Source organism: Varanus komodoensis, unplaced genomic scaffold, assembly GCF_004798865.1.
Source record: "Varanus komodoensis strain SLA01 unplaced genomic scaffold, ASM479886v1 scaffold8, whole genome shotgun sequence".
Classification (NCBI taxonomy): Eukaryota; Metazoa; Chordata; class Lepidosauria; order Squamata; family Varanidae; genus Varanus; species Varanus komodoensis.
The window spans coordinates 31,792,108-31,818,134 of NW_025336481.1; the positions used below are offsets into that span (position 1 = coordinate 31,792,108).

The following is a 26,027-nucleotide window of genomic DNA, read 5'->3' on the forward strand; positions in this document are numbered from 1 at the left end:
CAGGGAGTAAATGCATACATACTAACAGGTAAGCCCTACACAAACAATAAAACTTACTCTTAAGTGGACTGTAGGAACACACAATAAATTAGCACATGCTTTTCAGTTAAATAATTTATTATTAATATTATTATTATTATTATTTTACTATTCCATGACTGCTTGCCTTATTATATGATTTAAAATATTGTATTTTAAATGGACTCTATTTAACTAACTTGATTTGCATCTGCAATTGGTATCATTCTGCACATTATATTTTAGCTTTCCTTTATTTATGTAATTCAGCCTTCTCCAACCTGGTGGCCTTTAGAGGCATTTGGTCTGCAACTCCCACAACACCCTGCATTAATATCCCACATTTCTTCCATCCTGGAATCAGGGTGGCATACATAAACCCCCCAAAAAAGGCACTGAGCAGATCCAATCCTGCTTAGCTCCAGGAAGGCACATGTATGCAATTTAAATGAAGAAAGATATAGCTATAACTGCAACCAACCAGATTCATCTGAGACCATGTCCTGGAGTATCTTAAAGGAACCAGACTGACGTGGTTGACTAGGCCCCTTCTGGTCATCATGTAGAAGCCTGTAAACATCAGACTGGGGCACTGCAACTGGTGTTGGGTCACTGCAAAGTCAATGGAGGATATTCAGTAAAGATGGAAAAAGAATGCAGAATGAAAGGAGAAAACATTAGCACGCCAGCCTATGAAATATGCACGATAAAACTGAGTTATGACTATATACTATAATTTTATATTCCTACACAGACTAGGATTAAAGAAGCTACTTCAGTTATCCCCAAGCTTGGACTTGTCCAGTTCCTTCCTTTGAATGGCAGACACCTACATTCTCACATACAAGCTATATTTTGAATTACTTTTGGAAGCTCTCCTTGATTTCAGAAAAGGTATGCTTTTTGAACTTGTGGGAGGCCTCTGATGTTTAAGAAACAGAAGTTCAAATCTAATTTGGCTGGGGAAACTAGCTTCATGGTCCTTTGGATCCAGGCCATAGTCTAAATTCCTTTAAAAAGTCACAATTTGGCATATTTCCATTATTTTAATAAAAATAAAAATAGTACTGATGAAGTCAGAGGCAGAAAGCATGTTTTAGCCATATGCAGGCCAAAATAATTTAACTGGAAGTTTAGATGTTTTATTGGCTGTACTCACTTTCAGGGTGGGACAGAAATATCCCTCCCTTAAGGTATATCCTGTGCTCTTGCTTAGACCATAATATAATATAATATAATATAATATAATATAATATAATATAGCATTGAACCTGAGAACTTGATAAGTGCCTGCCAAGACAAGTCCAAATATTAAAGGTTGCTCCTTTATGCAAATGTATTTACACAATATATTTACCTTGTATTCCAATAGCGTTTGCTTACAACAGCTTGCAAAACAAACATTTTAAAAAGTCCTTATTTTTTTAAAAAATAACAATGTCACAAATGTATGTAATCCGCAATCCTACAATCAAAAGCAAAGCAGCAAACCATAAAGTCATTTAACCAAAGGGAAAATAAAATGGTCTTCATCTGCTGCCTAACAGTATAATCTAATGCGCATGCCTATTCAGAAGTATCTCCCACTGAGTATGGGGTTCAATGGGCCATACTCCTGGATCAGTGAGTATGGGGTGATACAAGTATAGGTGCCAAGTGGGCACTTTTGTGGAGGGTGCTGTAGAGACAGGGCGCTAACACAGAGAAGTCCCTGCCCCAGCCTCTGAGGGAAGGAAACCCACAGCAGAGAGTCTCAAGGTATCAGGCACAAATGATAGAAGTATTTGTTGCAGTTCAATCCTATGCTTGGTTATTCAGAGGTAAGCCCCACTGCATTCAGTGGGCTTTATTCCTAGGTATGTGCACATAGGCCTGCCGCCTGGAAATAGGCTTTATGAGTACATGTACATACAGATTCCAAAAGAAATCACAGATCATCAATTTAGATTTAGGTCTTGATATCAAATAGCCAACATGAAGGCAATGGGAACATCTCACAAGAGAGTGAAGACTGGTGTTAGATGCTAGATACAAAATACTCTAGGGCAATGAGACAGGCATTTCCAAGTTCATGCCTAGTGAAAACAAACCCCATCAAGAGACACCTCAGAGCTCTTTTTACCAGAATGGTTGCCAAAAGCATGTTTGCTACTACTTGTAATATGATAAATGTAATTTAGTCTAGGATTCCAGAATAGCTAAAGTCAGTTCCCTTTCTAATTACCAAAGAGAATCATATCCATCTGGTTTAGCAATTTTAGCAGCACACAGCAAGTTGAGACAATTTTGTAATTATTTTCTAGTGTTGTAGTTAGCTACATACTTCAGTGCAAATGTATTTTTGTTTGCTTTGTTTTGAGCATGGTCTATTTCAGTGAGATTGTGCAATGTCCTGTAGTTTAAAAGTGAGTGCACTTAGGTTAAAAAAGTTTTAGCCATGCAGGGATAGTTATTTATTAAGTATAACATTCCTAGACATTTGGCCAAGTGGCTAATGACAAATTAAATATGCAAATCTAAATCAAATTAAAATAGTACAAAACAATATTATTAGACTATACAGCTGCCTGTAGCAGAAATGAAGAATATGTCTATCACATTTGATGCTCCTTGTTTTAAGAAGTGCAACCTGTGCTAGAAGGTGACAATTCCATGCAACATAATAGATATTCCTAGTTTCTGAACACTGTTCCATGAACCAGAAACTCAGTACTTCCTTCACTAATTGTGGTTAAAATCTGCAAATGCCTCTTGAAGCTTAAAAACCTCCCAGAAAGAGAACCAAACTCCATTTTTCCAGCTGATCAGTGTAATGCCAGATAAGAAATAAGATTCTATGGCCCCAAAAGAGCTTATGCGGGATGACTGGAATTTTTGCATTCCTGTGCTCTGATTTCGGAGCTGGGAGTTGGTGCTCTTCATCCCTGCCCCCTTGCAGCCACTGCAAACCACACTGGCTGCTTCTCTGGCATTGAGAACGTGACCTTGGGGAAAGATATTAGGTGGCTTTTTGGGGGGTAGGGCCAAGAGGGGAGTGGGGAGGTGAGCATATGAGTTATTCTTAAGGTGCTGCAGTGTCCTTCTCATCCCCTCTGCTGCCAGATGTGTGAAAATACCTGGCTATCAAAAACATGGAGCACAATGATGTTCTCTCACTCTGCACTGATGACAAGCCTCTGAATGAATCAGCCATAGACCTGAATACCCCAACCGTATTGTTTAGATTTGAACAATTAAATTGACGCCCAGAAATGTATGAAGACAGTCTATTCAGCTTTCAGTGATTCGCTACCAGAAAGCATTGACATAAAATGTTTTCAGTCAGAAGGCTTGTAGTACCACCAATCAAGAGACGTTATATAGCTGTTCTGTCTTTTCCTCCTCAAGAGATGTTTTTGTGAAAAGAAAAAAGGCTGAGGGCAAACATGAGAGCATTATAAATTATAAACAACTGTGTCACTGTGTCAGCACCTTCAGCAAAATTCATTCCAATAGGCGGGTGATGGCATTTCAAAGGGCATTTGGAAGCACACAATAAAGCATTGCTGGGGTTGGAGAATTCTAAAGACAGGTAAAGATACTTCTGTTGTCTGCTCTCATCTCCTATTGTACCATCAGCAAATTCTTGTACAGATTTGTAAGATGATGTTTGTGGGAACTTATATGATTAACAATTTTCAGCTTGCAGTTCATTTTGCCATCCTGTGCTACGTCTTCCATGAAACAATGAATGGATGTGCATGACACAATAACCCATCATGGGATGCTGCCCACAGTGGATTGTTGTGTTGTGCAAACCCACACTGATTCTCACAGTGATAGTTGCCTGAGGGCAGAACACCATGCTGGCAACTCATGGCTTTTTCTAGGAGTTGTGCCCACAATGAATCGTCTTGTCTGAACCTGAGTGGCCAGCCCCATTGTGGGTACTTGGGATCAGCTACCAAGCAACTTGGCAAGAGCAGCAAAATCAACTTGGTACTCTTAACAAGCATGCCTGCTCTCGCTGCCCTGGATTGTGAGCAGGTTTTGGCTGGCTGTCCCCCCCACCTTCTCATTTACTCGTTATCATTTTAGAAATCACAGAAGTAGCTTGACAGTTTTCATTATTCTTATTATGATAGCCAATGAAATCTTCAAAGTGCTCAGAGGTACCTTGGAGAGGCTGTCAGGTCATTTGAAATTGATTAAAAAGTTGTGCGCTCAGTATGTGCAGAATTTTTTTATTATAATTTAACAGCAGTTGTGTAAGTGCAGGAATTTGACGTTTCAGTTTGGACAATGTCCTGGGTGGTGCCTGCTGACATGGTGGAGCAGGAACCAATACCGGACATTACTCCAAAGAGGCTTGCAATAGGCTTTTTCTTTCCCTTTTGCTTGCTTTTGACAGATGCCAAAATGGAAGCTGTCAAAGCAAGGTTGTGAATAACCTTTGTTTGTGAAGTGGAACTTGTGTGATTTACAACCCCTCCCAACTTCATCTTCCTACTGTCCCAACAGTGCGCAGGGTGATTTGCATTTGGCACTTTCCCATGAGATTCCTATCCCTGTTTTTGGGGGGCGGGGGGGGGGTTGACCTGTCAAGACTCTTGTCCCCTTTAAAGGGTTTTTTGTTTTTGTTTTTTTGGATACGGCAAAGGTTGCTTTTTGCCAGGGACACAGTTGCGCTAGTGCAAATAATGGGAGTAAGAAAAAACTCTTTGTGCACTTGGGTACTTCTATGGGAATGCCAGTGGTTGCCAAAACCGATTGTGAAAAAGGGTAAATGGGAAAAGGGAAGACAAGCCAGTCCTCCTATGGTGTCCTCTAAGAGACCTACAGGGGGATCAAGGGGGAGAAAAAGGGTGAGCAACCCCAATGAGCCCTGTTGTCTGTTGGGCTCACATGGGCCATGCAGCAACCAATCAACCCCTTGGTTGGCTTATGGCCTTGGTGGGCTGTCACATGCAAGTTGTCCCTTTTCACCAAGGCTGTAATCCATATCACACTGAAAATCAATGACAAATGGGCATTAGGGAAGCTTTCAAGTTGCACATGGACTCAGGATATTGGCACAAGTCATTTCATTTAATAACCTTAATAACTAAATGAAGCAAAGGACCAATCATGGCAGCATTCTTCATGCACTAGGATCTATGCTGAGCATACATGGTGGCTACGATTACCTTATTGGGGTTGGTTCCCCCAGGGCTGTAGAAACCTGTCCCTGCAGTGTTTCCATAATATTGTCATCTGAGTACAACTGCATGGGTGTGTTAAACTGAGCATGTACAATCTTGACACCAGGAAGATCCATTTCTAAGGGAATGTTGGGGGCCATCTTAGCTGCAGCTTTCAGTTCAGTAGGACAGATAGTACTAACAGTGCTAACTGAAGAGGGTGTGCTACGTCCGCTGCCGCCGTCAATACCGGAAGGAGTGCTGCATACACTGTGCCAAAAACCAGTACACAAAAGATATGTGATGCGAACCAGAAAAAACATAAAAAGATAAAGAGCAGGTGCAGAAGCATTCTCAAGAGTGGTGGAAGAGACAAAATGAATCAAATGCAAGAGAAAGGGATCAAAATCAGATGCTGTGAAATTGCATTTTTCATGTTTTATTTCTTCAACTTATAATCTGTCATAAGTTTAACATGATGGCAAGCATTATGCCAAACTTCCTTTGTATTATTTTTCAGAATTTCACCAAGTCTTACACTAACCTTTCAACACATAATTACAGGAAGGCAAGACATTGGTTAAGAATCTGACTAGATTCAGATAGGTCAGCATCAAAAAAAGCATTTAGAAGGCAAAGTTACCTTGCCAACCCTTTCTATAAAATATCTTGCATAATTGGCATATTTCCATTCTAGATCATAACACAGGGCCAATACATGTGATGCTTTCTTAACACCAGGTAATCCACTTTCAAACAAGGTATCAAGTAGTGGTAATTATAACCCTTCTAAGCACTAATGAACTAATAATGCAGTTCTGGACTGTTAATTTAGACTTTGATGCTACATGAATCATTCAAGCACACGTGTCAGATACATATTCTTGCATTTGTTTCAGATTGATGAAGGAGCCATGCTTTGCCATTTTTAATTATGAGAGTCTCCAATCTTCAATATTCAATGGTCCAAAACAAAATCTACATAGAACAGGAATGCAGTATGTGCAGTTGATCCCATTTTCCCCCTTGGTTGAAAATTCTTGTGTGAAACAATCTTATAGAAAAAGATAGAAAAATTTGCACTTACAAGTTCTTTTGACAATCATTTGGAAAGCACCATATTAAATGTTATTGCTCAATTTTCTTCAATGTCATCAACTCCTTAAAGCTTAAGGGCAGGGTGTATTTAATTTAGATTCATTGATTTATTTTTCACATTTATATATTGTTTTCAATCAAAGGAGTGAATGGATAACTTTAGTTCAAAATTTAGATTTGCCTGATCTAAAAATCACCTTCTGCAGTTGCTAATAACTTTACAAGGGGGTAGGAAGGAGGATACCATTATAGTATCTGTAGCTGCATTTCCCTCCTGCCTAGGAAATACCTCTGGTGGGAGTAATTTAAATCAAGTAAATAGCACAAAATATGTGCAGCAGCTCTAATCAAATGCAGAGCCAGTTGAGGGATCCAGCCCCGATCAGTGGTTAGGCCCCGACTCCCTCAGGAGTGCTTTCCCTTTCTGGGGAAGAGCTGTCCAGGGAAGGTGAAGTAATCTGCTATAATTCACTTACAATGAATAAGGACCTTTGTGTGATACCCTAGGGCAGCCTTCCTCAACCTGTTATCCTTCAGAAGTGTTGGACTACAACTCCCAGCATTTCCCAGCCAGGACTTTGCAGTGGTAGAGATGCAAAAGTTCCTCTCTTGCACATCAAACTGGAAACATAAGTGAATGTACAAGTCACTTGCACATCTTCTGCCATCACTGACTTGTAACATGTGAAGCTGCTCTAAGGTTGTGAGCTGATTTAGCAGAAAAGTAAATACAATGGAAATAATGAGGCTAACTTCTGGATAAACCTGATCTGGCTTTGGAGCACAAACTCAGTGACTCTGCAAGATTCTCATGCATGTTTACTCATAACCAAGACCCACAGATTTCAATGAAATTTCCTCCAGGTAACCAGGCATAGGACCCTACTGTGCAACTGCTGTCCCATGCATGTTCACTAGGGATTTTAATGGGGTTTGCTCCCAGCCCCAGGTAAGTGTACATGACTGCAGTCTTAGGCTATAATCCTATACCCACTTATCTGGGAGTAAGTCCCACTGAACCAGTGGGTGTTACTTCTGAGTAGACATGCATAAGACTGCACTGTTAACTTCCAAAATTTGGAGATTATTAATCATGCCAGTTTTCAGGACCAGTCAAAACCGAAATTTCTATCACATCCATTTTGGTGAATTCTGACACACATGTATGCAGCTGTTGGCATCTACCAGTATATTTCAGTTTTTAGATTTTCACAATTTGTCACAATTCACAATTGAATGCCAACATTCACTAAGTTTCAGGTATTTATTGTCACATATATGACATAGAGCTAAATATTGCCCACAGCTTAGCAACAGCTTTATTTGCCTCATAGATCCTTATCCAAAATTTCCTCATCAAACTGTAGGCCAGCCTTCCTTCAAGAATGTCATCTGGAACTTATGTAGGACCATGTTGTCACACAGCTGAAGAAAAGCACATTCCTTACCATCAAAGGCAAGACAAAGAATTCCAGAAGAGCCTCACATGCCCAGGGCAAGTATGCAGTTGGACAGTTGCCAGACCCCTCAGCCAAATATCCATACAAGGGGACAGCCATTCAGCCACACACAAAAAATCTGGATGCATGTTTGGCAACCAGAAGCAAGACTTGTCAGCAATGATAGTATTAACTCAAAAACCTGAAGTGCATTTTTTAAAAGCCAAGCATAGGTGCTGAAATAAGCAACTGGGGAGGGGGAGGGGCTGGGAGAGGGAGTACAGTTAGCAAAAATATGTTAGATGTCTTCCAGCAGTTTTGTATATTGCTATGTAAACTCAAACAGTTTCATAGACAACTGTATAAACTGAATGTGGAATAAGATGAGTGCAGAAGTGCTTGATTTCTTACACATTATGAATTATCACTGACCTTCAAGATGTAAGCATCAATAACCTCTTTTAATTTTCTGTAGTACACATTTTATCCTACAGTCACATCTTCCATAAAATCTTATGAGAATTGCTGAGGAATCCATGGCCACCTAGGGAACCCTAGAGGGCAACATAGGCCTGAGATTTTGCACCTCTGTTCTCAGTGGAAGATGGTAGCTCCAGTGCCACATGGGCAGTATATCCAATCCGGGATCCAATCTGAACTTTACAGGAGCTGTCCTTGGTGGGAGCCACAAAGCTCAAACTAGGTTCAGCACCATGGACAGTTCCTATACAATTTGGCCAGAACCTTGAGTTCCCCACTGACACTAGAACCACCAAGTCACTGCTGCCTGTTCTAGCTCTTGAGACATACTGGGCAACTGAGAATTTGGGCCTTTCATACACCCTCCCAGCTTCACAGCCAGATATCACAGTATCATACAGAAGCTGTGCGGTGGTCTCATGTCTACTGCTGGTTCTGGGCCAGGATGCGCTCCTGTGACACAATATGCACGCAAATTTTACATATACTTTTCAAATTACTGTCCTGGAAATGTGTACACATTAGGCTAGCTTTCAATTTTCTCCTGGCACAGAACATGCCGAGATATTATCTGATGGAAGATCCATTGATGCTAACTGGGGAATATCACAATTTAGCAGATTACCCTGAGCAGTATTTCCACTTAATAAGTCCCATTTCACCATTATAATAATCAGCTCTTCGCTGTTTAGGAATGGCCTTTGATTTCAGATTTATATATACCACACAGCAAACATTTTATTCATTAGAAAGCTTTACACATACTGATGTACCAATGTTACTGTTTTCAGTTTCTTTGTGCGCAACCACGAAACACACCATGCATCCAGTTACAGATCAATTTTATAACCTGCTTGGGCCCATGACTACGAAAGGTTTGGGCCGAATATTATGCTTGTGTTCAAAGTAGCCCATGTCCTGGAAAAAAAGGAAAGGGTTACAAAAACAACATTTAGCAAATCACTGTACATTTGTTTCTAAAGAAGATTAGTTTACGGACACATAGCAAATTATTGAGTTGTAAGTCATAAAGTAGTAGTATTAACATATTTGCTGTTGTTATAAGAAAGAGAGCACTGGGTACAATCAAGCCAAAATCAAGCACTGTTCAGGCTCCAAGCCTAAGCCCACATACTAGGGAATAAGCCCCACTGAAACTGGTGGGGCTACAGTTGAGTAAAATGTGCTTGGGATCTGGTTGTACATTTGTATTTCCCACTGAGATCAACAGGACTGCAACCTGATCCTATCCATGTTTGCTCAAAGGTAAGCTAAACAACCCTAAAAAGTGTTCTCTCCTGTTCGTGCATGTGTGCACGCACACAGAAATGTAGGCTTCGGTCCTCAACTTTGGCTGGATTGTGCTCATCCCACTATGGGAAATATATATATCTGTAATATTGGTCTCTCCTACATGGTCACTTATTTTTACAGGAGCATTTCTTAAATTCTGGACATCAAGAAAGAAAATAAAACATCAAGAGCTGGACCCAAAAGTCTGAAACCAGGTATACCGGCATGGCAGTGAAACAGCACGGCACTTACTTTTCAGGAATTAGGCCCCGCAGCTGTCCATGAAGAGCATCATGTATATTGCCAGATGAATACAGCCCAATTGGAGAGTTATAGGCAGAACTCACTACCTGCCTTTTGTCATCAAGGTTTGCTGCCGCGACAAAAGGCCGGGCCCTTCTGTTGTGAGCCGTACCAATAGGCTTGAATTCCTGTGCATAGTAGGCAGACAAAATACACAAAGCTACAATGCACATTGAAGCCAATAACAAGCAAAACTGACAACACCGCTATGTAGTATCACAACACATCTTGCTGCTGCAAAGTGACAACAGAAGCTTTGATTTAGTAGGCTACTAAGCAAGCATCCTATGATTCGTTACTGAAAATTGTACAAGCAAAAGGGAAGATACACTCAAACTGTTATTCTAGAAGTGTCATAACAGTTTGAGTATAACTGGATGTTACAGAGGAGGGGCTGGCCAAAAATCAACAAGCTCCATACTTCTTCCTCCTTTTTCCCAGTATGATCTAGTAAAAAATTAAGAAGAATAATTACATGTTATGCCTGCACTGAAGGCTCTGTTAGGAGCAGCCAAAAAAATGAAGCAGGATGCAAGAATGGAAAAATCTTAGTGCAATGACATTATATAACACTTGGATTACTATGCTGAGGAAGGGAAGAAGAGGTGTGAGGCTATCACTGTCTCAGCAGCCACATATCCATCAAGCATCCATCTCAGAGTAAGTCAAATAAGACTGCAATTGAATGCATATTTACTTAAGAATGCATATTTACTTATTTACTTAAGCATTTAAAATCAGTAACATCTACTTCTGAATAAACATATCACAAGTAAACTGGAAAAACTTTTTTCTGAACCAAAAAAATACCATGCCCCTTGTAAGTGGATAGATTTCCTATATCTGTATGCAGTGCTTTTTTTGTCCTAGAACAGAGTTCCAGCACCTTTTTTTCAACAGATTTTCCAAGTTTTAAAAGTAACTTTTGAAAATTTGATGTTTGGTCCATGTAGATTTGAATCGCCCTGTCGAGTGTAGCAGGTCGGCGGCAAAATCATTAAAATGGTGCATGCTTGTGTGTCGAGTCCAGTGCATGCGTGCTTTGTCCACGCTGGTTGTGATGGCGCTGCTCGGCTTGTGACACTGCTCGACTTATGATTGGTTGTGTGGTCGCACACTGAGTGCTTACTGCAGGCGGCGACCATTATGTTTTGTTACACAACTGATGTGTGTGGGTGTGTGTACAGTGATTGGTAAATAGCTGCGTCCCTATCTGGTAAATAGCTGTGTTCCATCAGCTGCGTCCCTATCTGGAGAATGATTGCCTGGCGACAGTGACACATGCATTGGTAACTTCCCAATTAGACTTCTGTAACGCGCTCTACGTGGGGCTGCCCTTGAAGACGGTCCGGATACTTCAACTGGTGCAAAACAGAGCTGCCAGGTTGCTGACGGGGACTAGGTGTTGTTCTCATATAACCCCAGTCCTCCGTCAGCTTCACTGGCTTCCCATTGAAGTCCGGGCCCAATTCAAGGTGTATAAAGCCCTCAACGGCTTGGGACCTGGTTATCTAAAGGAGTGCTTGCATCCATATATGCCCTCCCACCCCCTGGGATCGGCGGCAGAGGCCCTCCTCCGGGAACCCTCCGTGAAAGATATTTGGAGGGTGAGTAGCTGGAGGAGGGCCTTCTCTGTGGTGATGCCCCACCTATGGAATGCGCTCCCCAGAGAAGTCCGCCTGGCACCGTGGTTATTTGTTTTTCGGCGCCAGGCCAAGACCTTTTTATTTAAAAGTTATTTTAATTGTTAATTGATTTATGGGGTTTTATATTGTGCCAAGATGTCTCCAAATTTTTAAGGTTAATTGTGTGTGTTGGGTCTCTTTTGTAAGCCACCCCGAGGCTTTTTGCGACTGGGGTGGCATAGAAATGTTTTAAATAAATAAATAAAATAATTTCATGCGTTCCAGCAGCATTTTACTTACAAAAAAAGCACTGTCTGTATGTATTCAGAAAAATATCAAGGATATAAATTTGCTTGTCCTAAAGCAAGATAGACATGGATGCATGCTCCATGAACGTCAAAAGGTAGTAACAGTCTCAGGACACCTAAAAGACTCAACATATAACAAACTCTGCAATATTTTCCTGGGGATGTAATACTGTGTTCTAAAAATAATGCATTATAATTTAGTGCATACAAAATCTCACTGAAGCCAAGCTATCTGCCACAGATATTAATGTGCTAAACAGGATGACACAAAAAGATATAAAATTCACTTTCATCTCCAACATTAATTGCAATCTATACATGGCTGCTCAGAAATAAGCTCATTTGAGTTCAATGTGACTAATTCCCATGTAAATGACTATATGAGTACAGTTTGGTTAAGAAGCACTATGACTTGCTCATGCAATTTGGAATATTTTATTACTTTAAAGGCACATCCCAGGTATGTCTAGACAGAAAAACAGGCCTACAACGTCCAGCATTCTGGGAGTTGCAGGTCTTTGTTCTGTCTAATCATGTATAGGATCATGTCCTTAATAAATAGCACTTATATTGTGTGGCAACCTCTCTTGTTCATTCCTCCTCTTGCTTCAGGAGAGATTTTTCTGCAGATACAAACGAGTACAGAAGAGTGTAAAAGGCCACATTGGATTAATCATTCAGTACCTGACAATCAAAGCTTTCTTTCTTTCTCCTCCCACTGACAACATGCTTACACAGGATTTCAGAAGTCATACTCATGTTAAGCAACACTTCCCAGATAGATGGAGTGGGCTTTTCATACTCTGGTTTACTTATTTCTCCTCCCCATGACTGGCAAAAGTAGAATTATGCACCATCAGAGTTTTTAGACAAATTTGATCACTTTACACAATTTGTGAATATTCAGCTTTTCTTATGATGGAGTCTGGGGTATTTATCTTTATACATAAACATCTAGGGCAGCCTTCCCCAACCTGGTGGCCTTCAGAGGGCTGCAACTTCCAGAATTCCTATCCAGCAGGGCCATTGATTGGGAATTCTGGGTATTACAGTCCAAATGTGTCTTAAAGGCACAAGGCTGGGGAAGGCAGATCTAGTGGACAGAGGTCAATCGATACGAAAGATGGGGAACTATAGTTCTTCAGATTATTTTGAACTCAAACAGCCATCAGCCCCAGCAGGCATAACCAATGGTCAGGAATGACAGGTTGGGATCCAACAACATCTGAGGACCAGAGGGAGTACCTTTGATCTTCAGCATATGGAATTAAATTACTGATAAAAGTCACCACCAGTAATCTTCAATTTATTCCTACTCCTAGCATGCTATGTAAGCATTCAGATCAAGCCTTGTGGACCTGTCCTCCTAGAAACATTGCACTGCAGAATACAGATGGGAGGTAGCAATCCTGAATGCTCCCTCAAATGAAAAGATTTCTGTATCTGGAAAGCTAGCAGGCCAGGAAAAAAAAAGAGATGCTATCCCAGTGTTTTTTCTAGTATACTCATTCTCTGTGCTCTGGGATGACGTTTCTTTTCTTTTCCACCAGAGAGCACTCAAGCCCACTACCAATCAAGAAGGGTTGGAGTACAAGCTCTTTTTTTGGTTTTTGGTTTTGTTGTGGAATGCAAGCATCAGTTTTTAACAGCAGTATTTAGGGAAATGCAGTCACATTGCATTCAATTGAACCAAACTGTTTGGAAACTTGAGTTTTCATTATTAACCCTCACCTTAAAAATATTAGCAAACAAATTCATCAAAAAAATACACAGCACTTTATGTTAATGTAAATGAGACTTGCTTCTAGCTAAACGTGTTTGGGATGTGACTGCTCTTGTCAAAGAATGCAGTTTATCCCATTTCAATAGAAGCCACTTTAAATACGTATAAATTAACTATGACAAAATATATGATCACCTAGTTTTTAATTGGATTAATACATGAATTTCAGAAATACTATGTAATGTAGGAGCATCACTGTTGTAATATCATAATATAGAAATACATCTATATTGTTACAATACTCTTTTCACTACAATAATCTTCATTTCTTGGAATACCATCAAATTTGCAAAATGTAAATTGCAAAGCAAATAGCTGTACTATATATACACAGTCCAGCTCTTGTGTTTGTTGTATATAATAATCTACATTTGGCTGATACGTCTAACCATTTACTAAGAATCCAAGACCAATTTAAAATAGTAATCACAAAATCACAAAAAATTACTTTTGAAGCCTAGCATAACTATCAAGGGCAGAAATCACATTAGTAGCTCTACTTTCTTACAATGGTGAACCTATTTTGCCCTTTACAAGCATCAAAAGAGTATTTTCAAACAATTCAACATTCATTTATAGGGAATCAAAATGGTTTTAAAATGTTAAGATGCCTGTTTTGAAATGAGCTCTTGAGGAGTTTTAAACCTGAGTTTTAAAAGGCAAATCTCCAGCATTTGGCTCCTGTCTCCTCCATCACACCCACCTCAGAAAAGCCACAACACCCCTTCCCCAAGGCGCAAGAAACAGTCATTCTGCACCAGCTGCAAGGGTAAGGGGTGGGGGTGTCTGGAGCCTGGAAACCCAACTTGATGTCAGGGCAAGTTTCTCACCTTGTGACAGCCTCTCTGAAAAATCCTATGGCAACCAGATGTTGTCTAGCAGCCACAGGATTGTTACCCATAATCCATTTTAGCGCTGTATAAAAGGCAGCCAAGCAGGTGTGTACAAGCATTGTTGCTGTTTAGGAAACTGCACCGGCCATAACAACAACCTGTGGAGGTTGTTCAAGAATTCCCATCCCCCTTCTGGCCAGCTTTCTACAGCAGCTTTCCAGGGGTAAGTGAGAAGAGGAGTTTGAGAATATCCAGTAAGCATAGAAGAGTCTTATGTGAGATTCTTGAATCTCACCCACAGAGTTTTGACTACCCAAGTATTTTGGATAAGAGGCTTCGTTGTCCTGTGTGTTTAATAAACCATGCTAAGAAAGATTACATTATTTTTATTAGAAGTAATTTATGCCATCCCCAAATTACAGATTAGAAGTTGGATCCAGATCTAGGTATACTTATAGATCTGGATGAAATCAGCGGGACTTCAGTTTCAGTGGGCTTACTCTAATTAAACCTGGATCCAACCAAAAATAATTTTACAACTTAGGCATAGGCCTGCTTAATTTTGAGGAAAATATAACCAGTAGAAACAAAATAACTTTATGTAGATATACATTAAAAAAGAGGTGGGAGAAGAAAAACGTTAGGCTATTTCAGTCTGTAAAATAATTAAAGTCAGATAAAAAACAGAGGCTTATAACTGACGCAGCAAGCAAGAGCTTCTTTGAGAAGAAATATTCTATTTACACTTACATTATGTACAACCAGTGCTCAAAATTTCACTGTTAAGCAATATTGTTGGGTTGTGTCCTTAATAAAATGTGTTATCTTATAATATACCAGTATAAATCCACCATGGGGTACACCACTTCAAGCAGGAAAGGGCCTTTTTAAGACAAGGGTGGGGATCTTCTGGCTCAAGGGCCAGATTTGGCCTTCCTAGGGCCAGACCTACTATTTGCACTAGGGATGGGGAAACCCTTTGGCACAAATAGGAGATTCCCCACCAGGCAAAGAGGAGGTATGGGAGCCTAAACCTGAATGAGGCAAATGGCTGGAGCTCCCTTCCCTCTCGCGTCAGAGTTTCAATCTGGGTGGCATTCACTGTTTTAAAAAACTGATATTGTGCAGTTTGGCCCCTCTTGAAACACTTCAGAAGGTTGTTGTCTGAGTAGTTTTAAGTGCAATACACTCATCTCTGGCTCATTTAATGTTCTCTGCATGAGAAGTTTCTTCCTTGAGGGGGCATTCCTTTAAGGATTACTAGAATACTACTTGGCTGGAAGACGTGAACTGTGGTAGTTAAATGCCAAACATTGTTATCCTTGAAGTTTCATCATATCATCATAGCATGCCATGACTGAGACTTGGGAAAGTAAGCTATTTTGTGTATCAAAGAGGCTTCCATGTAACAGCTGGAAGCAGAAGTGTAGACAGACAAAATAAAGGAACAGTTCACCTCTCCACCCTGCTAAATACCACTTCCCAAGTCTGGCCAACAGACCACACAACAAATTCAGTAAAGAGATGCTTTCTGACATGCCCAAGGGCAGCCATACATCCAGAGGAACTTTTATCTTCTTTTTAAAAAGCAAACTACATGACTTAATATTAACATATGTGCCATTCAGCCAAGCATGAAAGAGTCTATTACAAAAGAAAAACAGAAGAGAGAGAGAAAAATAAAAGAGGGTTCCACTACCTTTTTGAATCAGGCACCCAGATGTACAATCCCCTCTGAAATACTATCCATTAGAAATAAGTTTAGAATGCAAGATTCTGGACCTAGAGAGAGCCAAACTGCTCGTACAAGGCCTGTTGAATGGGCCTGTACCACATGTGTGATTATTGGCGTACTTATCAATAATTTGAGTCCTGCTCACTTTAAAAAAAGATCAAGATAAATAGGGCTGGGTAAAATTGGATGATCTCTTAGAGACGGGGGCAGGCATTCACTTCCAACATCCAGTCCCTTAGCACTCTTCATCAGGATTAAGCATCCTATCTGCATCCAAGTGAACCATGGCTAATGCTATGTACCACTCCTTCTCAAGTGAGGCTTGGAATATGAGCTTGAAGTTAGCAGTTATATTAAAAAAAACTAATGAGGGAGGCAGTTTAGTGTTAATCATGGCTACCATCATGGCCAAATATAACCTGTAGCCATGTGTTGGCCTCTCTCTCATTCTCCCTGTAATTTGCATCAGAGAGGTGAGCCAAGGGGCGAGATACTCAAACTAATTCCCAAGTTCTTAGCTATGGGACAACCACACTGGCCCCCCGGTGAACATGCTTGATGGACCAGTAGAGGGTCTCGACCAGATTAAGGAATAAATATTTCCATCATAATTTTGTGATTTAAAAATGACTGGATGAGTCTGGAAGCTTGTTTTGCTTAGGTATAAAACCAGGTGGGATCCTCATGGATAACTCTCACCTGGGCTCACTAGAATCTTGCTCTAGATGTTTTCAGTAGCAGAGTTCTATGAACATACAGGTTATTGACAGAACTGAATGTCTGATGATAACGTCCACAGTCGATGTAAATATTAGGTAAGTTCAAGAGGTCCTTAATTCAAATTGTTCAGGAATCACAGCTTTGTGTTATTGTGGATATTTTATTATGTTAAATAGGCAGTTAGTAATAGAAGTTGGTAAGTAAATAACTATGAAATATAAGGAGGTTGCTGCTAATTCAAAATGGCAACTACCTGTGGTTCAGCTTCCAAGTTTACTTTGAATGGATGTGGCTTGCCATCTTCTGTTACTTGTGGAGACCACAACTTTGTTTCTGCCCTGCAGGTGAAAAATGAATGCACTGTTAATTTGCATATTCAAACTTACATAAGAAGTGTGTAGTGCCAAAAACCCAATTCTGCTCAAAACCCAAAAGAATCAACGTGGTGGAGGGAAGGGAGTCCAGTTCTTTCTAGGGAAAGACACAACTTGTAAACAGATTCATGGTAAAAGAAAGACAGGGAAAATTGTGAAAGATGAATACAGCAACAAATAAAAGAAGACATGGAAGGAATCACAAAATCCAAAAAATGGGTTATGGATAGGTTGCCATTGAACTAAGGGTTGTTAAGTCATGGTTTGGTGTTATATGAAACGGCACTATACCTTAATGGCAGAGTATTAGCCATGAACAACCCAGGGTTCACAAGCTGACAACAAACCATGGATTTTCTTCTGGGTTGTTCATGATTAACAATCCATAGTTAAACCATATGGCAGGTTTTGCACGCAGTAACAATCCACGAGTCACCCACACCCTGACCAAGCCATACTCTGGGATGTTATTTTGTGTGAACCAGACCTCACTCTAAAAAAAAAAATAAAAATGGCTATCATTGGTAAGAATATGTATAGTAAAATAGCTCAAGCAAGAATGGGCAATGATCTGCAGCTAGACAAGAAATGGTTGATTCTGTCATACAATTAAGACAAGACAAACTCTCGGTTCATAGCTTAAAGGGTGAAGAGAGCTATCTATGATGTATTGGAAACTTAGAATTTAAAATCTATTAAGACAAAACCAGATGTGTTGCCCTCAAGTTTTCACAGATAACATCCTTTGGGCTGGTGACTATTCTCCTTGAATTGTGTATCATGCTCATTGTATACCTACACACTCAGTTAATACATTGTGCTCTTATCTACTTCTTATCTGCAGCTTCAGTGTTCTCACTGTCTCATTCTGTTCTCAGGGTCCCTGGCGATGGTGGCTAATAAAAAGCATTTCTGGTTCGATTTTCACCTTGCTTTCTTGAGCAACAGGCTAATCAGTGCTCCTAGCTCTTGATTAGCAGTTCTACAGCCTTTTGCTTCCAGTGCCCTCATTGCTTCCCTCTGCTCTTTTCACATGTATTTTTCATCCTCAGATCATCCACTGAAAAACTCGCCTGGTAGATAGCCTGACCTTGTCACCATTTCCTGCCCTTCCCTCAAGAACAAGTAAAGAATTGTTCAATTTTGGACATATGAACATACGAAGTGTTATTGGTTGGGAATGTTTAGAAATAAGTAGATTAAAGTTGAGGTGGATGAATGTGACCAGCCCAAGACATTTTGCTGCATGGAGCAGACAAAATGCTCCCTAACCTCATTCCCACACATGGAAATCCAACTGGATTAACAGCTTGTTTATTTACAACATATATACACCCCACCTTTCCTCTAAGGGTGTCAAGGCAATCATTGCATCTTATGTCCTCCATTACATCTGAGGAATCTTATAGCCTCCACTACTGCTGAGGGCAGAAGGGTAATTTAGGAATTACAAAGAAGAGTATTCATTCTGTATACACAACTTCATCTTGCAGCACCTCACCCCTGATACTTACTCTCATAGCATCTGCTGCCCAAAATAGTTATTTCATTTTACCGGTAGGGCTGGACCTGTGGATATAGCTCAGCAATTTGGAGGACAGTCTGATAGGTCTGGCAGTGCTCTTTGCCAGTGCTGCACTGGAAAAAGTCACCCAACAGGCCTAATATGTAGGCATGTCTTATTTAAGGCAGTATAGTTTAGGCTGCTGCTTGGTTTTCCCAAAGCTCAAGTAGATCACTGGGTTTTCCCTATGGGACTCATGTGCATTTGGTTGAAGGGGTGAGAAAAAGATATAAGCAGGGGGGGACCAGTGTGCTAGACTGTTGCACATCTCTATAAAACAAATGTGATATTCAAAAGTAGTTCTAAACTGTTTTCACATGGGTGTAACTTCCACAAGTATTTACTTTGCCCTTTACCTAACCTCATGTGTTTCAAAACCAGCTCAAGACACTACCCAAGATGCCACAGAAAACAACAGCTTTGGAATGGGAGGGTCAATAATGAAACATTGTCAAAAGTCATGCCCATATACTGGTTGGGCTGGTTAACATGCATCTAATTCTCAGATCCCAGGTCCAGAAAGCTATATTGGTTCCTTGGCTACCAAAAGAAGCCCTTGGAAAACAGCACAACTGAAATGCATATGGACAACAAGGAATTCATCGCTTTACTCTAAGGACACTGTGACATCATACCTTTCAATCTTCAGGCAGAGCTGGTGTGATGCTGCTTTAATTCTCTCTTGTGCATCATTATGAGTCATGTTCTCTGTGCTATAGCCATCAATGGCTATAATAACATCGCCAGGACACAAATTGGCTTGTGAAGCTTTGCTTCCTGGTGTAATCTGAAAGAAATACAGAATGGTTCTTTTAAACTACTTGTGGACCAGTCTGTTTCCGCTTAAGACTCTATATTAGCAACAAAGCACATTTCCTGTTAATTAGTGTTCTTTAACTAAACCAATTTGATATTAAAACCATTCTGAAAAAAGTCAGTTCTTTGGGTGGCAATAGATTTCCATACATGTAATCTAAATCTAAGAATTAAGGAGCAAGTGCCTTACTCATTTCATCACACTCATTCCAACCACAACTTTCAGGATTGTTTCTTCCTAATTTCAACAGATCCAGCTCAGTGTTGAGTTGGATGTACATCCTAAAGTATACAGCTGCTCTCTGGTCCATATTTATTTCAACAGAGGCAACCAAGCCAAATGCACAAAGCTAAGGAGCTTCCATGCAAGAAGCAGACCTTGTTGAATTGTGCCCTCTATCTGTAGGAAGGGCATAGTTGCAGCATAGAAAGACAGGTATTCGTCTTGCACAGCTATTAGTCACTATTGATCTCCAGTTCCTCAGTGACTTCCTGGGAACTGGGAGAGGAGTCTGCCCATTGCCAGAGGCTTCCTACTCATTGAAAAACTTTAAGGCCAAAACCTTGTGCAACTTAGGATTTCTGGATCTTACAAGATGAGGAGGGAGAAAAGACTTTGGTGAGGCCTATATAAGACCTTGTATACTTGGCTCAGCCCCAGCTGGAAAAGTAGACATTGGAGGCCATGGGGGCACTTCCAACTGCTAGAAATGGGAACTATCCTTAGCTCAAATCTAAATGGAGACATGAGACTTTTCAGTGGCAGAAGGCTTGTGCTGCTAACTGGCCTGGAAGTCAAAAGTGGCACGTGAACAGACTAGTCAGATTAGTGTACACATGAACAAGTATGATAGAAATGAGGGCTTACTGGAGTTCAACATGTTTCTGGATTCAGTAATGCCTGTAAAATTGAATCCCAAGTTATGTCCTAACTAAAATTCAAGACTGGTATCTACCTCTTTCTTCCAATTGCAGTGGGAAAGACTGAGTAAGCAAGGGAACTCCAGGTACGCCCCAAACAGAGGGCTGGATCCAGCCTATTACATGGAATTACAATTGCAACCATATATATCGCCAAGTTTGGGATTACCTTCTGCCAGGAATGAGTCTTTCTGCTCTCTGTCTATACCACTCCCACTGAAAGAATGTTTAGCTACTTACATGCTGAGTAATGCTTTTTCAGAAGAGCTCCAAGAATTCCAGGAATCTCCCTTCCTCCTTCCCGCTCTCTTAAAAACAGACTTGCACTGTCACAAAGCCTGGCAGGTGGTGCTGTCTGCTTAGGGAGTGGTATCTTGGTTTGACTGTAAATGCAAAGTATTTCTAGATGCTCCAAACACGATTTGCTTCACAATAGCTTCCCAATTTCAAATTCTTAAAATGGTTTCCAAAAGCTTTCCATACACTCAAACTGACAAAATAAAAGGCTTGGTTTCATTCTTTGGGTCATTGTGTTTTAAAATATAATTTGCAGTGCCATGGAGAATGCTTAAGAGACATTCTTGATATACTGAAGCACAATGCACAGCCATTGGAGACTATTACATACTCCAATTCAGACTATATATAGGAGTGTGACTGAATTTTCTTCCTCTTCTATCAAAAACATGGTGATGTCCATTTTTATGAGGATGTTAAAGGGGGATTAAATCATTTGGAGCTTTTCTATACAAAGCTGTTATTCCACTGTATCTACTTTCAGTTTTGTCACAGAATTGAGATCAAAGCATTACATGAGTGTTAAGTTTCCTGCTTTTCTGATACATAATGTCTAGGTGGCACTGTGGTATAGCAGAACAGTGCCATCACATAAAAGGAGGTCAGTTTCCTTTGCTTTAACAATTAAATGCTGCATTTTCCCTGCTCAAACACAACCTTCCTAGAAATGCTGGTTAGTTAGGATGGAAAATTGTGCAGTCAGAATATCATCAGAAGAAATTATGACCAGTTGTGAGTCATGAATGATGAGTGGCATGTTAAATGCCTCATGCAGAAAAGGCCTTGGGTTACACTAAACTAGACAGAGACTTGGAAGATAGGACTGTCAACAGCTATTGGCCATGGCACCTAAAGAGTCAGAATGCCGCTAAAGGGTGGGTGGCAAACAACACTGGAAATGATTGGCTTCCTGATCTTTTTGTGAACATCCCAAAGGTATTGGCTGGCTAACGTGGTCTCAATAGACCATCAGATTGATCCAGTAGGGTTCTTCTTGTGTTGAAGCATTCCCCAACTTCATGTCCTCCAGATGTTTTGGACTACTACTCCCAGCCATTCTCACATTGGCTGCAGCTATGAGTTGATGCCCAACATCTGGAGGGCATGAAGATGGAGACAATAATTTGCTATACAACATTCGTTTTCACCTTGCAGATCATGAAGCACCACTGGATCATGTTCCAAGCTTATATGAGAGGGAGAAAGTAGGAGGAAGGCAGGTACATGGGGAAGAAGGCAGACAGCAAATGAGCAGACACACACAGATAGAAGATGCGATGAAGATTTAAATTGTGTACTGTAAACGTTAAATCATGTTTTAATACATTTTAATATGGTCTATTTTATAGTGTTGTGAACCACCCCAGGAGTTTTGGCTGTAGGGAAGCATGGAAATGAATTATTTAATGAATTAAAAAGTGGGAGCAGGAAGAAAGGAAGACTATACTACCTGGATTTAGAATTGTTTCCCTACCTGGTTGCTATATCTCCTTGAAGTAGCCCAACATGTTTTGGCCCTGGGTTTTCTTTAGAGGCTACAAGTTCTAAAAAGCGCTCACAGAGATCCCTAAAAAGAAATATCTCCAAGATGTCCTAGGAGTCATCTTACTTTTTTTCTGAACACAAATGTGGTAAGTTGTGGGTGAAGCAGTGGCCTGACTCTCAAACATCCATGGTCTTCCTCTCTGTGGCATTTCTGCTTGGCTATGGTTGTTTAGGAAGCGTGAGAATATTTAATCTACCAGTCAACTTTCTATTAGGGCAGTCCAGCTTTCACAGTTACTGCAATAATTACAAAAGGAATCTTTTGTTTCTTGCCTCGAAGCATCATCTCTTAACATGCTTTGATTGACCCATGATCTGCTTATCTGACATTGGCTCCATTTCAATAGCCTCGTAGCACTGCAGTAAGTTGAGGACCACACTGTGGTTCAGCCATTATCTGTACTCTGGTTTCAGTAACCACAGATGGTGTTTGGTATTTCTTCAGTTCTTTTGATAATCATCTCGGGGCCTGCTCTTTCCCATCCTAGTAAACACTTTATCAGCTTGATGAATGTGCTATGGTGACAACAGCACTCTACTGAAAGCTTTACGCAACCAGAAATTTAATTAGAAGAGGGCTGTTTGATTTGGAAGTTGTTCTTTACTTGCCATAATCAGGACTACCTGCAGGTTTGAGGGATAAAATACTCTCTGCTAGCTCCCACTTTTATCCCTGGGTACTAGTGGGCTTTCCTGGTGCCAATTTCAATGCTCAAAGCAGTGCAAGGGGAATGGGCCTGACCACCATTTTAAACTTTCATAATGGCATAGACCTGGGGGAATTGTGGGAAATTAAATAATGGCCAGACCATTGCAAGTAACTTGTAGGCTAAAATTCACTTAGGCTGAGAACCAGAAGAGATAGTACTTTCAATCTATATGTAGAAACTCTTTGTTTTTATTTCCTTTTAAATTTTGCTCTAGAGTAGATGCAGGCCCAGCTCATATTGCAATCCTAGCATAGGAGTAGGGGCCTTTTAAGATCTGGCTTGGCCCTCACTTACTGCAGGGTTTAAAGGAACAATGTAGTGGCTAGATAACAAATTTAGAGTAATGTCTATTCTGGTCCCCAGCCAAAACTTGGACATTGCTCAGTGTTGTGGGAAAAAATGTTAAAATGTCAATGGCAGGCATCAGTGGTGAACCGTGCCAACTGTCCAAGGCTTTATGTCTTGATGCTAGCTGTAATCTGGTTTTCTCTGCTACAGTTTGAAAGGGAAATGGCAAACATATTTACAGAGATATCTAAACCTAAGTCTGAAATGTGTAGAGTATCTTCTGTTAGTTCTCTATTGACTCAGTCTACAAATCATTCAAAACATTAACTTGAACTGCAAGAAAGCAGGAACAATCCAGTGATTCTGTACGAGTTCTCTGCTGGATCCTGCACATGTCCTTTCATGTACTTCGGGGAAGGGCTCAGTGCAATATACAGATGTACAATTCTGTACAAAGGTCAGTGGGGAAGACCCATTGTCCAGAAGCTCCGTGCTTTTGGTGTGTTCCATTTAATCAATCCATTTCAATTTAAACACTACAACATCAAATATATCTTCTGTGGTTTTCCATACGAGGTGCAGGGTGGTCATGTGTACTATTTTACTGAGGGCAGTCCTCTATTTGAAGGATTGCCCACTCCAAGTCTGGTTTAATGATAAAGAACTGTAAGAAGGGAGAGTACTGGGGCCTTGAGCTTGCCCATCAACAGATCCCCACTATGGTGAGATGAATCCTCTTTTGGTGGACAGAGCTCTTTTTGGTGATTCATTTGCTCTTCTCTAGAAATGCATGAGTGACCACCCTTGTACAAGGTAGACTCAAACAACTACTTTAAATTTGTTGAGTCACACAGCACAACAAAGTTAGTCTCAGTGAAATCCATAATATTTGCACAGAATCAGGCCTTTAGCCACTTTAGGGCAATTGGCTTCAATGCAACTGAATTGGATAAATGCAGTTTTTCTGCAACAAATGGCTGAAGCATTATTAGATTGCTTTAAAGATCACCACTCAGGATTAGACCCGCATTTCTAGGGGAGCTATTTTTACAGTACTATTTTTACAATTACAACACATGAGAAAAAGAATCAGATGGTGTTGCAGAGAACAGATGTTAACATCAAGCAGATGTATTAAGTAAAACAGAAGATATTCATCTTCACAATTGCCTTTTAATGTAAACATGTCTTTCAAGACATGTAGACCTTGAAATAATGAGTCTTGTCACGCAGCTACCAACACGACTGCTCTCACAGGGTCTAAATAAGTAGACAATTTACTTCACAGTAATTTGTATAAATGCTGTTCCCCTTTGGTTAATTTAACTTTGAACTTCACAGAGAGTATTGTAAACAAATGAAGACTAGAAGCCAGACTGTTGCTGAAATACTTTTCCTGAGAGATAATGGAATGTCTTTTCTCCCTTGTAATTCCATAAAAGGAAACAGCACTCCAAAACATTATGATAACTGCTATTGTTTTTAAACACGTCACTGCTTTCTTTTTCTCTACCAGTATTGCAGTGTCAGGTAGCCAAGTGTGTTTCAGATGAATTTAGTTGTATATTTTGCAAAGATAAAAATCTTCAGACTGAATAGAGTACTGGTAAAACAAATTGCTGGAATTGAAGGAGAATTTTTTAATACTGTTTAAAAACAGAGCTTAACAGACAATCTTGTGCATGTTTTCTTAGAAGTCCCATTAAATTCAGTACCATTAAATATGCCCTTGTCCCAAGAATGCATATACAATTGCAGCCTTAATTTGATACCTGAGAGCTAATATAAATTCTCACCTGATGCTCTAGAAGCCTTCACAGATGGCAATAATTCTTCAGCAGTTTATTCTGAATCCTTTTGTATAGTACTTTTTAAAACAGTGCGTTAAAAGGGATAATTAATTCTACTTCTACAGATTCTAGTTCCTCAAGGGAACATTAGTACTTTATTTTTATAGAATCTCATGAAACTAAAATTGTTTGAAAGATAAATGATATTAAAAGTAGATTTTATGGGAATGTTTACACTAGATTTTATCTCTAAATGGTAATCTCAAGTCACTTAATCACTTTTTGAAGTTCCAGTGGGACATAGTAAAATATGTGCTTAACCTTTTCATTGAAATCAGTGGAATACACAGGAAACTTGTTGGGCTTTTGTTAATTATTTTCAGTACTTAGATCATACATTTCAATCCACAGAGGACTGAACTGTGGCCAGTTTTTAAACTGGTAGGTAGTAGGAATAGTGAAATAATAGGGTTTATCTCACTAAGGCTGTAGTCTTATACTCACTCACCTGGTCACATGTCCTATTTAGCTCAGTGTGAGTAACAGTTACACTGAGCAGGAAATCTACCATAACACGGGTGGGGGGGTGGGGGAATGAGAGGAGGAGAATTGCTGAATATAAAATGAAAGGTGGGTATTGACCACCCCTGGCCATCAGCAATTATTATCATTACATTGCATTTATATCCCACTTTTTTCTTTTTGTGAGGCACCCAAAGTGGCTTATAGTTCCATTATGTCCTTACAACAACAACCATGTGACATGGGTTAGGGAGTGATTGGCACAAGGTCACCTGGTGAGCTTTACAACTGAGTGTGAACTACAACCCCGATCTCCTGGGTGTCCAGCCCAGCAGTCTAATCAGCCCACCACACTGGCTCTCAAGTAAATGAACACTCACTCACTCCTAGTTCTTTTTAACTAGTA

At 40.2% G+C, this 26,027-nt stretch overlaps 1 protein-coding gene across 5 annotated transcripts in view; it reads right to left on the minus strand.

The window, feature by feature from the left end:
* The window catches only part of PDLIM3 (PDZ and LIM domain 3), a 43,907-nt gene that overhangs the window by 2,968 nt on the left and 14,912 nt on the right, over positions 1 to 26,027 (minus strand). For 3 of the 5 annotated variants that reach the window (XM_044455102.1, XM_044455100.1, XM_044455099.1), the window contains exons 2-6: positions 19,368 to 19,519; positions 17,048 to 17,132; positions 9,045 to 9,112; positions 5,184 to 5,447; positions 500 to 630 (exon numbers count right to left, since the gene is read on the minus strand). In XM_044455102.1, coding sequence (XP_044311037.1) covers positions 500 to 630; positions 5,184 to 5,447; positions 9,045 to 9,112; positions 17,048 to 17,132; positions 19,368 to 19,435 — 616 coding nt within the window. In that variant the 5' untranslated portion in view covers positions 19,436 to 19,519. Of the gene's footprint in view, positions 1 to 499; positions 631 to 5,183; positions 5,448 to 9,044; positions 9,113 to 9,739; positions 9,919 to 17,047; positions 17,133 to 19,367; positions 19,520 to 26,027 lie in introns of all 5 variants that reach the window. The other 2 variants (XM_044455103.1, XM_044455101.1) reach the window with 2 other exon arrangements.